Here is a 12,554-nt window from a genome sequence, read left to right as displayed (position 1 = left end):
ATATTGTTTTTCTTTCAAAAGTTGTTGTATTGATTATTTTTTCATCTTGAAGCCAACAATACAAAAGGAACTGGAAGCAAATCCTACTCAGTCACTTGTCTTTAGCCACTCCTTCCCTCACACACACCCTGGTCACAGCAGCCTCCAGAGTCAAAGGCCACAGGCTGGTGACCTTAGACATGGCTACAGAAATAACTGTGCAGCACTGGGATTCCACTGGAGGAGAAAGCCGCTCACCTTATGAGTCCCCAGAAGCTAGGTGCAGATTGAAATCTCCATTCTGCTGACCTTAATGGGCAAGATGAGGCATGGTGGTGGATCACAGGATGCAGCTTTCCTTCCACTCTGTGTGTGTGCTGCTGGTGTGTGTGTGTGTGTGTGTGTGTTTAGGGTTTTTTGTTTGTTTGTTTTTATTTTGAGACATAGTCTCATGGAGCCCAGGATGGCCAACTCTGTAGCTGAGGATACTCTTGAACTGTCCTTTGTTGCCCACATGCTGAGATCATGGATGTGACCACCCCAGGTGTTCAGCACCCATCCTCTTCCTCCTCTTCCTCTTTTTCTTTCTCTAACAGAATCTCCATCTTTAGTGCTTGAATTACAGATATGAGCCACCATACCTACATTTTCCTCCTTTTTCTAAAAATTAAACAACAACAAAAAACCTAGCCAGGTTTACCTTTAATCTCGGCACTGGGAAGACATAGAGAGCAGGCAGATCTCTGTGAGTTTAAGGCCGGCTTGGTCTGTACAGTAAATAAAAAAAGAAAGGAAAGAAAAGATGATGATTTAGCATATGATTTAAATAATAGGTGAGAACAATAAGCTTTGGTCAAACAGTTTTTCAAAATTCTTATTTCCTTTTTTCTCCCTGCATATATCTGGTAGAAAGGAAAGGAAAGGAAAACAGGTCAGAAGTTGTAGTATGCATCTGTAGTCCTGACACTCTGGAAACAGAGGCAGATGATTGTGAGTTCTAGGCCAGCCTGGGCTGCAGAATGAAATCCTAGTCTCAAGAAACCAGAACTGAGCTGGAGTTTACTTGTAGGAGAAAAGTCATCCTGAAAACACAATGCAGGTCACAGCCCTGAGGGACATGTTGAAGTGTTTTTGCATTTCTAACATTTATTTAGGTTTACATTCATTTATTTGATTGTAGGGCGTTTTGGTTTGGGGTAAAGGCAGTCACAGCAAGCCTGACAGACCAAGTCCAGTCACCTGAGTCTACTGGGTACACATAGAAACCTGACTCGAAATGCTTCCCTCTGACCTCACGCAGTTGGGTGCTTTCCACACACAAAGCAAACAGGTGTTCTGTCCTTAGAGGCCATCTAGACTGCTCAGAGAGAGGGTAAGGTACTCGCCACCAGGCCTGACAACCTGATGTTGGCTTCTAGAACTTCTGTATTGGAAAGAGTACAGACTCTTACCATTTTCTGCTTAAGAATTGACTATTTTGCTGGTTGTGGTGGCACACATAGGTAGGATTTGCTGAAGAAGCCTGAGGCAGGAGGATCACCAGCTTGAGGCCAGCTACACATTTTAAAAAAAGCATTTTCTAACTTGTCTTCTAATCTTCATCCTCAAAAAAAAAACAATAAAAATATAATAGCCAGATTAAACTAAAGTGCATCTCCACAGATTCTAAAAGCCCACATGCTTCAATCTCAAGGTTCTGTTTCACAGGTACTTAGACCTGCTAATTATGACTTGACTTTTTTTTTTTTTAAACAAAAGGTGTCACTACATAAGTCCTGGCTGGCCTAGAACTCATTAGGTAGACCAGGCCAACCTTGAACTCAGAGATCGGCCTGTTTCTGCTTACTGAGAGCTGGAATTAAAAGTGTGTGCAGCCGTGCCCATGTGGCTTGATGCTTTGTATTTAGGAAAGACTTTTTTTTTTTTTTTTTTGAGACAGGGTTTCTCTGTGTAGCCCTGGCTGTTCTGGAGCTCACTCTGTAGACCAGGTTGGCCTTGAACTCAGAAATCCACCTGCTCCTGCCTCCCACAGTTCTGGGATTTCAGGCGTGGGTCACCACTGCCAGGCTTAAGAATCTTTTCTTTTTTATCTTTTTTTGCTTTTTCGAGACAGGGTTTCTCTGTGTAGCCCTGGCTGTCCTGGAACTCACTCTGTAGACCATTCTGGCCTCGAACTCAGAAATCCACTGCCTTTGCCTCCCAAGTGCTGGGATTACAGGCGTGTGCCACCACTGCCTGGCTTTAAGAATCTTTTCTAATAGTTAGTCATAGTGTTAATTATGTTAATTAACAGTCAACTGTTAATGTTGCATTATTTCATTGAGTAAGTTGTAAGAAATGAAAGGAATTGGGTACATTTAATAATACTGATGTCTCTGTTGACAGTTAATGTCTGTAAGTTGTGATTGTGCAAAACACTTAGCCATGCCCCTCACGGCTGTGACTGGCATTGTTGTTTCAGGATGACTTTTCTCCTACAAGTAAGCTGCAGCGCCTGCTGGCCGAGTCTCGGCAGATGGTCACGGACCTGGAGCTCAGCACGCTGCTCCCCATCAGCTGTGAGAGCCTCAACAGAAGTGTGCGTTTCCTTTTCTCTTTCTGAAAAAAATGTGTAGGTGTATGTTTAGGGAGGGGTGTGTGTGTGTGTGTGTGTGTGTGTGTGTGTGTGTGTTCGTTCTCGGCCAGAAGACAACCTCAGTGTTGCTCAGGAGCTATCTGCCTTATTGTTTGAGACAAGGTCTGTCCCTGTGGGTGCTGGGGATCAAGCTCGGGTCCTCATGCTTGTGTGACTACACTTACTGACTGGTCTGTGTTCCTAGCCTCAGTTCCCTTCTCCTGAGCCCTACAGCCATAGCGTCTGAGTATGGGAGGTGCTGTGTCAGGAAGAGAGGCACAGTGCTCAGGAGGCTGAAATGGGGCTCCTGTGCTGTGGGTCTAGAGAGACCCTGTTCCAAACTGCGGCTTTCTCCGTTGTGGGATGTCTGAGGGCGGGCCCTGGGCTTGTTGTTCTCTGCTGCTGTGAGTGGAACCTAGGGCCTTGAGTGCCCTACCTCCAGCCATGTGCTTGGAGGTGTTTCAAAACACACAAACTTTTAAATGTGTTTATTTTTTGTTTTGTTTGTTTGTTTTAAGACCCGGTCTCCCGATATAACCCTGGCTGTCCTGTGCTCTGTAGACCAGGCTGGCCTTAAACTTGCAAAGATCCTTGGGCCTTCTGAGTGCTGGGGTTGAAAGTGTGCACTACCATGTCTGGTTACAAAATTTCAAGTTTAAAGTGTATATAAGATTTTAAGAACATTCAAAAGTAGAAAAAAATACAGTTTGTTTGTTAGACATGGCCTCTCTGTACAGCCCCGGCTGCCTGAAGCTCTGTGTAGGCCACACTGGCCTTAGACTCCCAGGCCCACACGCCTCCGCCTCCGGTTCTAGAGTCAAAGGCATGTGCTGCTCCCAACTCCCCTCTCACTCCTTTAGCATTTCTGTTGCTTTGAAGCTGGGCTGGAGTTGTCTTCTGGATGGAAAGTGCATCCATTGCTATGTTGTGTGCACTTTCCTCTGTTCTCTGTAGTTCCTTTACACTGGTGTTTAGATCTAGGGATTTGACTAGGTTCATCCACTAAGCTATCTCACTAGGCTGAAAGCTGTCATTCTTTCAGAATTTTACACATTGATTTTGGCTATTTCTTCTGACCATGGTAAGATTTCAACAGTAGTTGTATAAGCCACCATATAGATGTTATTGCCTATTATCTAAACAATGTACAGAACACTAGACTTGACATATAGTCCCTCACTGTAAAGTAAGAGCTCATGGCTTACACTTCCCATTTCAGACTTAAGGTACAGTTTTTGGGCATGCTATCTGCATAATTAAAAAGATTTGACCCTGTCTCAAAAAACCAAAAAAAAAAAAAAAAAAAAAAAAAAAAAGAAAATTGAAAGCCATTTAAGTTAGACTGATTTCCCATCTCTGACCAAAACTCCAAATAATAATAAGTGAGAAGCCTACAAGAATACTGCCCAGTAAAACAATTGTACTGGTTGTGTGGATGTGGATGTGCACATGCGTGGAGGCCAGAGGACAATTGCAAGTACGTCTCCCCCTGCCATGTGGTTCCAGTGATTGAACTCAGGTCATCAGGCTTGGCAGCAAGCTTCTTTACCTCCTGAGCCACTTACCAACCCCTTTATTTCTTTCCTATTAATATTAATGTTGCTGGGGGTGTAACTCAACAGTATATTGAATTTTGGATATATGCAAGGCCCTGGATTCCATCTCTGTGAGTAAGAAATACCCCTTTCCAAAAAAACTCCAAAAATACCAAATCTTAGTGAAATATAATTAACATATAATAAAGTGAAAAAATGTCATTAAGAGTTATTTCAATGTGGGGCTGAGGAGATGGCTCAGTGCAAAGAGTGCTTGTTGTATAAGTGTGAGGACCTGAGTTCAGGTCCCTAGACCCACATAAAAAGCCAAGTGTGGATGCATGCTGTGATCTCTAGTCTCTGGGAGTCAGAGCCAGGAGGATCCTGAGGCTTGTTGGCTGCCAGCCTGGCTCTAGAATCAGCAAGGGACTCAGTCTCAAAGGATATATGGTAGTGAGAGTTAGCACCCACATTCTTCTCTGGCCCTTACTCACAAGTATGGGCACTCATACCTGCACACACAAGTACACAATACACACACACACACACACACACACACACACACACACATATGAGATGCCGTCAATGTCTTCCCTGCTGTTTTGATGAAAAAGTAATAAAACTCACACTGCTTCAGTAAGTTGTCGTGCATGTGAACCCATGCAGTGCTCACTGAGAAGAGAGTCTCCAGAGGGAGGTCCCTGAGCGCCCTTTGCAGTGAGTGTCTCTGTACTCATTCCACATGCTGTGATTTTATCACTGCAGACTAGTTATGCCTGTTACGGAGCATTGTGGGAATGCAGTCACACAGTATATATACTTTATTTCTTCAATGTTGGTCCTCAGAACCAACACGGGCCTTCTCCAGCCTGTGTACTCTTCACCTTTTTCTTTGTATTTTGAGACTCATTTGCGCTGTTGGGACATTGGTGCTTTATTTTTCTTAGTTCCAATTGCTGTCTTATTGTATGGCTGTGTGCATGTGGGAGTGCAAAGGCTGTGTGTAGACATTGGGGGTCAGAGGACAGTGCTGGCTGGTACTCTCAGGCACTACCCACCCACCAGTGTGTGAGACAAGGTCTCCTGCTGGAGCTCACCAGGTAGACCAGTGTGGCTGGTTAGTGAGCCTCCTCTCTCTACCTCGCCAGCTCTGACATTACAAGCCAGTGCTAACACACTTTGTATTATTTGTTGTTGTTGTTGTTGTTGTTTTGTAGACAGGGTTTCTCTGTGTAGCCCTGACTATCCTGGAACTCACTGTGTAGACCAGGCTAGCCTGGAATTCAAAGTTCTATGCCTGCCTCTGCCTCTGCTGCAATTCAAGGTGTGTGCAACCACTGCCTATCTCATACTTGTATATTTTGAAGGATTATTTTTATGTGTTTTGCTAGCCTGTGTTATATCTGTACAGCACTGAAAGAGGCCAGAAGAGTGCATTGGGTCCTATCTGCTATCTCAGATATATCCCAGAGTGCCCTCATTTTGGCCTCCGTGGTGTGAGCTGCATGTCTATATATCTCCATCAGTTTCCATCATGGTTCACAATGGTGGATCACCTGCTACAGCGGCTGCCCAGTAATGACCTTGAATGGAATTGAGAGGAAAATGCAGGGGAATGGACCTCATATCTATACTGAAGTTCTGTGAAGCTGGCAAAAACTTGGGTTGAGAGAATTTTTGAGTTGGAAAGACCCAGAAGAAATCTATGATCCCAACCCTTCACCTTATAGATGGGGGAAGGAGATTAAGTCCTTTGATCAGCATTCCATAGCCAGAATCAGAAAACCAGTTGATTGGAAAACAAACAAACAACACTGGCTCCAGGCAGAATATATTTGCAGATTGATTAGCTGATTCTGGAAACAGAATCTAAACAGCAGAAATGGACTTGGCAGTGAGCTTCATACAGTTCTCCCCATGCCGTTGAACTTGTTAAAGCTAAGAACAGGAAAAGCAAATAACTGTATGAAAATATTCTTGTTTTTACAACAAGGAAGCAGGGTAAACCTTTGAGTGTCCTGTCTGCCTTTTTGAGGTGTCACCATTGGAAGCTAATGGGTAGTAAGTAATTCAGGCCTTTCTGTGGAAGAGCCGCTTTCCTGCCACACTGGGGAGCTCCAGAGACTCTTCCTCCTGAAGGAAACAGCAAGGCTTCTGCCCCTTTGACCAGCAGTGTCCTTTGTGATTCTCCCAGACACTTGTGCATGGGTAGGAGATGGCAGACGGTAGGATAGGGACTGTAACTGTTGCTAGCAGGGGGCAAAGGGAAGGTACAGCCCACACTCGTTGTTACACTTACCATGTGGGCTTTAACACTGCCATGGTGAGTCTGTGTGCTGAGTGCGTCTACGTGTGCGGCTCCTGGGTGCAGGTCAGAGGGCAGCTTGCAGAAGACTGCTCTCCTTTCATCATCCAGCGTGGGCCGGCAGGCTTGATGGTAGGAAAGACATCTCACTGGCCCAGTTTGTATTTTGTTGTTGTTGTTTTAAATATTTGGTCTTTTGAACCAGTGTATTGGCTGTTCAACAACAACAACAACAGCAGCAGAACTCCAGTAATTTAAAACTTGACCAGAAAAAAAGCAGGGGGTGGGGGGAGTAAGCTTGGCTCTGTGACTAATGCATAGGACTGGACATTTTATGTATGAATTTAAGATTTGTGCCTGTAATCCCAAAACTTGGGAGGCTGAGGTGAGAGGATCATGAGTTCAAGACCAGCCTGGGCTACATGGTGAGACTCAGACTCAAAAAATAAAATAAAATAAAATAAAATAAAATAAAATAAAATAAAATAAAAAGGAAAAAGAAAAAGAAAAAGAAAAAGAAAAAGGAAAAAGTGGTCAGGCAAGGGGCACAAAGGGGGCGCAAAGGGGGTACAAAGGGGGCACATACCTTAGTCCCAGAACTCACCAGGCAGGCTGGTCTGGCTGGTCATGGTCTATTTTTCTGCCTCTCCAGTTTTGAGATTACAAGCCCATCCACACTTGTAGTTTTTACCCTTTGAGACAGGGTTTCTCTGTGTAGCCCTGGCTGTCCTGGAACTCACTCTGTAGACCAGGCTGGCCTTGAACTCAGAAATATGTCTGTCTCTGCCTCCCAAGTGCTGGGACTAAAGTCATGCATCATCATTGCCTGGCCACACTTGTATTTTTAAAAAGATATATTTATTGTTATTTTGTGTGTGTATGAGTGTTTTGTGTGCATTTATTTTACACCATATCTGTACAGTCTTGTCTACATAGCAAGTTCCAGGCTAGCCAAGGCTATATATCAAGACCCTCCTCAAAACAAGCATGCAAGCAAATAATAAAATAAATATGAAGCTGCAGGTGTTGGTGTACATCTCTAATCCAGTGTTCTGGAGGCAGGAGCAGGAGGAGCTCTGTGAATTAGAGACCAGCCTTGCCTACATAGGGAGTTCCGGGACAGCAAGAGCTATACAGAGGGATCCTATCTAAGTAAAGAAAGAAGAGGTGGGGAGGGAGAGGGGGAAAGAGAGAGCTATTAAGCTGGCTGTGTGGGTCTTGTAGAGACTCTTGCTGCCTCAACTGACATCCTGAGTTGAGTCCCAGGTACATACATGCACACAGATAAGTTAGTGTAATTAAAAAGAAAAAAAAAACTTTTAAAGTGGCAACAAAATGGTGGGTTGATGAGATGGCTCAGCCTGTAAAGCAGGAGAGACCCAACTCCCAAGAGTGGTCCTCTTACCAACAAACACATGCCCTGAAATGCGCTCTCTCTCTCTCTCTCTCTCTCTCTCACACACACACACACACACACACACACACACACACAAGGCCATACAAATAAGTTGAGAAAGAATGACAACAAAAAGACTTTGTAAACCAGGCACAGTGGTGAGTACCTACTGTGCAGATGCATGGCGACTGAGGTAGGAGAACCTGAATTAGCCCAGCCCAGCTGCAAACAACACAGTAAAGTGTTCCCCAAAGAGAACACCAGTTTCAGGGTTTTTAGTTGTGTGTGTGTGTGTGTTTGGCTGCGTGTGTGCTGTGGTATCTTTGTGGTTGGTCAGGGAGTTGGTTCTTTCCTTCCAGGTACCAAGTTCAGGTTGCGGGGCTTGCTCAGCAAGTGCTTCTACTGTAAATCATCTCTCCGCTCCCCCTAAGGTTTTTGAAAGATATTTGTATTTAGTTGTCTAAAGTATTTTTTAATTTCTCTAACCTGGATACTAATTTTGGAGTTGTTTTTTCTAGAAATTAGAAGTCTCAGAAGATCCAGATGAAAAAACCACCCTTGTCAGTCACTGAAAGACAAAGTCAACTTGGACATTCACTGTGGCCATGCGTAGGTCACCTTTCCTTGTCTCACCCTGTATCACAATTGGTATTAATAAGTAACTAGGAATGTCAGTAATGTAGAGTCAAGGCCACACATCCATCAGACCCAGTGATTCTTTCTCTTTTGCCTGATTTGCTTTTACTATAACGTGAGAGGAATGCCAGTTACTTGTAAGAGAAATATAAATCAAAAAAATGTTTGTTCTCCATACTGATAATTTTAAATCTAAGGAAGCTGGTGTATCCACCCAATTTTGAAAATTGGTATCTTAGCTGGGCAGTGGTGCCATACTCCTTTAATCCTAACACTCAGGAGGGTAGATATCTGAGTTCTAGGTCAGTCTGCTCTGCACAGTGAGTTCTAAGACAGCCAGGGCTATACAGAGAAATCCTGTCTTGACCTCCCCTGACCCCCACCAAAAAAAAAATCTTATTTGGATCTTCTGACACAGTCTGTAAGATTCAGGAGAGGCTGATGCAGGAGAATCATAAGTTTGATCCACCGTAGTAAGATCCTGCCTCAAAAAGTAATCCTAGCACTTGGGAATTTGGGAGACTGAGGCAAAAAGATGAGTTGGAGGTAAGCCTGGGCTACATAAGTGAGACTCTGACCCAGAAAATATAATTTTTCAAAAGGCATCTAAATTTACATTTGAACATTGCTTCTGTATGTCTGTCTAGAAAGAATGACTTCTTTCTTTCTTTCTTTTTTTTTTTTCGAGACAGGGTTTCTCTGTGTAGCCCTGGCTGTCCTGGAACTCACTCTGTAGACCAGGCTGGCCTCGAACTCAGAAGTCCGCCTGCCTCTGCCTCCCAGACTACTGGGATAACAGGCGTGCGCCACCACTGCCCTGCTAAGAATGACTTCTTGTGTGACTTTGAGTTTTGTGAGTCTGTTGTCCAGGAAGCACTCTCTTGTGTTGTTTGATTCTGTCAGACCTTCTCTCCAAATGCAGTTTAATGAATTCCATGGTGTAGGTGCTACAGGTGTCTCCTGTTAAGCACTAGAGCCTTTCCAGAAGGAGGCAGCACATCTGAGCTGCCCCCGCCCGTCTCCCCCCTTGCTCTCACTGCTGGGAAGTGTTCTTGTACAGAAAACACCGTAGTGATGAAGACCTCAGTGGCCTGTGCCAGGGTCTCAGATGGGGGCTCTCAGCCATCCACTGCTGGTTCATGTCCATCTTGCTGACTGTTTTTGTTTTCTCCCAGAAACAGGATTCTCTTTGGAAGGCGGAAAGTGGATACCTAGGTCAACTGCAGATAAAGAGGACTGTGACCCCACATGAGCAGCCTTCCATGCAGAGGCAAGGAGACACTCAAAGTTGACTTCTTAAAGTATCAATATTTTGTTTTTGATGAACCATTTTTTTTGTGTAAAAAATAATTTTTATGCCTAAAAAATGAGGCCTAACTCTACACCTGCATTTGGAAATACACTAAAAAGACAAAAACCAAACTGTCAAGATGCAGAAACCTTTTAACAGCATCCTGGAGTATCCGACACCCTGTGTGTAAATCACCACTTCAGCTGTCTGCCCCCTTAAAGTCGGTGTGTATATTCACATTAACTGTAAGTTCCCAAGAGTCAGCTTCCTGTCTCTGACACCGTCTTTCTTCTCTTCTGGTTTTAGTGTTGGACTTTGCTGTAGTGATGGACATGAGATAAGATGGTGTAAAGTTTGTAGAAGGACACTGTTACCTTGGGTGCTAGCAGTTAGGGCCCGTGTGTCCTCAGGCGACAGCTGTGTCTGCCTGGCCCTGTAGTAGACAGTTCGCTGACAAAGGGCAGTGCTTCTGGGAGATCAAGTTTTATATGGATGTTAAAGAAAATATTGAATACTAAAAAGCCTATTTTACTTGTAACTTAGTTTTTTAAAAAAGATTATACTATTTGTCTCTGTCCTTTCTACCATAATTGACCAGTGTCATTCAATAAAAATATTTTTAATAAAAAATATTTTGTTTGGTTTCCTTTTAAAATGTATTTATATATGTATTTAAGTATGTATTTATTTAATCAATCTTTTTGGCTTTTCCAGACAGGGTGTCTTGTGTAGTCCTAGCTGAGCTGGAACTAGCTCTATAGACTAAGCTGGCCTCAAGCTCACAGAGCTCTGCTTGCCTCTGCCTCCAGTGCTGGATCCAAGGCGGGCAGGCTGCTGGCGGCTGAGAGGGACGTCTCTTCAGCACTGCAGTGAAGGTTGTATTGTGCGGGTCAATGCCCCTTTGTTAGAGGCCTCAGGGTTTCTTCCCAGATAATTTTCATGCATGGGGAAAGGCTGTTGAGCTCACCTTTGTAATGAGGGTGCTGAAAAGAAACTGGGTGAGGCTGGCACCCTCTATAAATACTTGGTTTCTCTTTGGACTGGTTGTGCTGAGCCAGACTATGAATGTAGAGCCGGTTCTGAGCCAGTGCCCGCCAAGTGAGAAGCCCAGATGCCCTCGGAGAGGCCAGGTTCCAAACTGAGAATCCAGATAGCAAACTTTTCCTGTCTGATAGGCTCACGGCTGCTTCTCCACTTGCCTGCGAATAGGGAATACTCGATTACATGCTCCATAGGAAAAGGTAGGGTAGAACAGAATTTGAAATACACTATTTTATAGCTAAGTATAATTTTATTTCATAGGCTTGAAATATCTATAGCACCTATATATTCCAGGCTGGCTCAAACTTGTGGTGCCCCTGCCTCAGCTTCTCCAGCACTGGAATGACAGGAGTCTACCACTTGTATGTCACCATACCCTCTTCTGACCCAATAAGATTATTATGAATTAACATGAAATTCAGAATGGCAAATTTTAATATGATCAACTGTCTTGACATGTTATTATTTTATATCGGAGCAATTTCTTGTTTTATGATAAACTAGCCTTTAGGATTTGCATTTTGTCATCATCATCTCTAAAACCAACAAATCAGGAGGCAACTGAATTATACTATAATTCTCCTGCTAGAAATGATCTCAGCATTGGAAAAGACCGATACAGGGTATTTTTAGAATGTGTGAACAGACCTTTTAGACAGAAATAGAAACACCCCCTCTAAAAGAAATTCTGAATCAAGATTACACATAAACACTTTAAACAGTTTTACCCAGAAAGTGCCAAGAGAATGCTTAGAGCTGATGCTGTGGTGTGAGCCCAGGGTGGGAGCCCTGCACGGAGGCCTTGTCACACTGAACAGTGACCCACAGCTGCTTCTGTGTCCCTGATTTGTAAGACTCTTGCTAGAGTAACACCTGTAGCTTTCTTTCCCTTAAGGCAGTTGGTGTGATTTTGGTTTGGCACACTGCAGGAAGGCCCACCACGTAAGCCCCAGGAGAATGATTCTAATCAGTAACCCCAGAGTGAACAAAATCAACCAAGATGCCAGACATGAGCATCATGGTTAAATCGGGGTGGCCTTCCAAATCAGTGACAGCACACATTAATCAGCCCTGTTAAGGAGGACTTGTGGGTTCTCAGCCTGGTAATGCTAAAAACACAGAAAGGATCTGTAAGCCCATCTACTGGGGATGCCAGGCCCAAGGATGGGGAGCTTAGGGAACAGAGCAACTCTAGTGAGACCTGATTTCAAAACAAAGTAGAAAGAGGGCTGGAGACAGAGCTCATGCTTAGAATGCTTTTCCAGCATGCACAGGGTCCTGGATTCAATCTCTGGTACCTCACACATACAAACTCATTGTGAGCACACTACGCAGCTTTGGAGGCCTTGGGAGATAACTGGGTAAATCCTGCTTGCATTCCAGTAGGGAACCCAGACCTTAAGTAATCACATGAAGACTGGTGTTATGAAATAGAATGTTGAGATACTGAGACATAGGTCAGGGCGGAGGAATCAGGGAAGTTTCCCTAGAGAAGTAGCATCTAAACTAGCTGCACAGTAAGCACTCAACCAGGCAAACAGGAAGAGAATTCCAGGTATACTGACAGCATGTGCAAGGTCCCTGAGGCTCTGGAAGGAGCGTGATACATGCGCCAACTTGAAAATCCAGGATGGCGCAAGCGGAACTGCAGAGGGGCTGGGTGGGTATTGCCTGTGTGTCAGTGAGGCGGTAGCTACTGCAGTATACAGTCTTTTCCAGTAAGCCAAAAACAAAACTTCGCTGTTTTCCTGGGTTCT

At 44.1% G+C, this 12,554-nt stretch overlaps 1 protein-coding gene across 1 annotated transcript in view; it reads left to right on the top strand.

The window, feature by feature from the left end:
- Positions 1–10,350, top strand: part of Ccdc62 (coiled-coil domain containing 62) — a 35,642-nt gene extending 25,292 nt beyond the window's left edge. Inside the window, exons 11-13 of the mRNA XM_052168360.1 lie at positions 2,441–2,557; positions 8,348–8,438; positions 9,641–10,350. Of these exons, the coding sequence (XP_052024320.1) occupies positions 2,441–2,557; positions 8,348–8,401 (171 nt within the window). The 3' untranslated portion in view covers positions 8,402–8,438; positions 9,641–10,350. The remainder of the gene's footprint in view (positions 1–2,440; positions 2,558–8,347; positions 8,439–9,640) is intronic.
- Positions 10,351–12,554: the final 2,204 nt, after the last annotated feature.

Source organism: Apodemus sylvaticus, chromosome 22 (genome assembly GCF_947179515.1).
Source record: "Apodemus sylvaticus chromosome 22, mApoSyl1.1, whole genome shotgun sequence".
In the NCBI taxonomy this organism is placed as follows: Eukaryota; Metazoa; Chordata; class Mammalia; order Rodentia; family Muridae; genus Apodemus; species Apodemus sylvaticus.
This window is presented reverse-complemented; position numbering and strand designations above follow the sequence as displayed.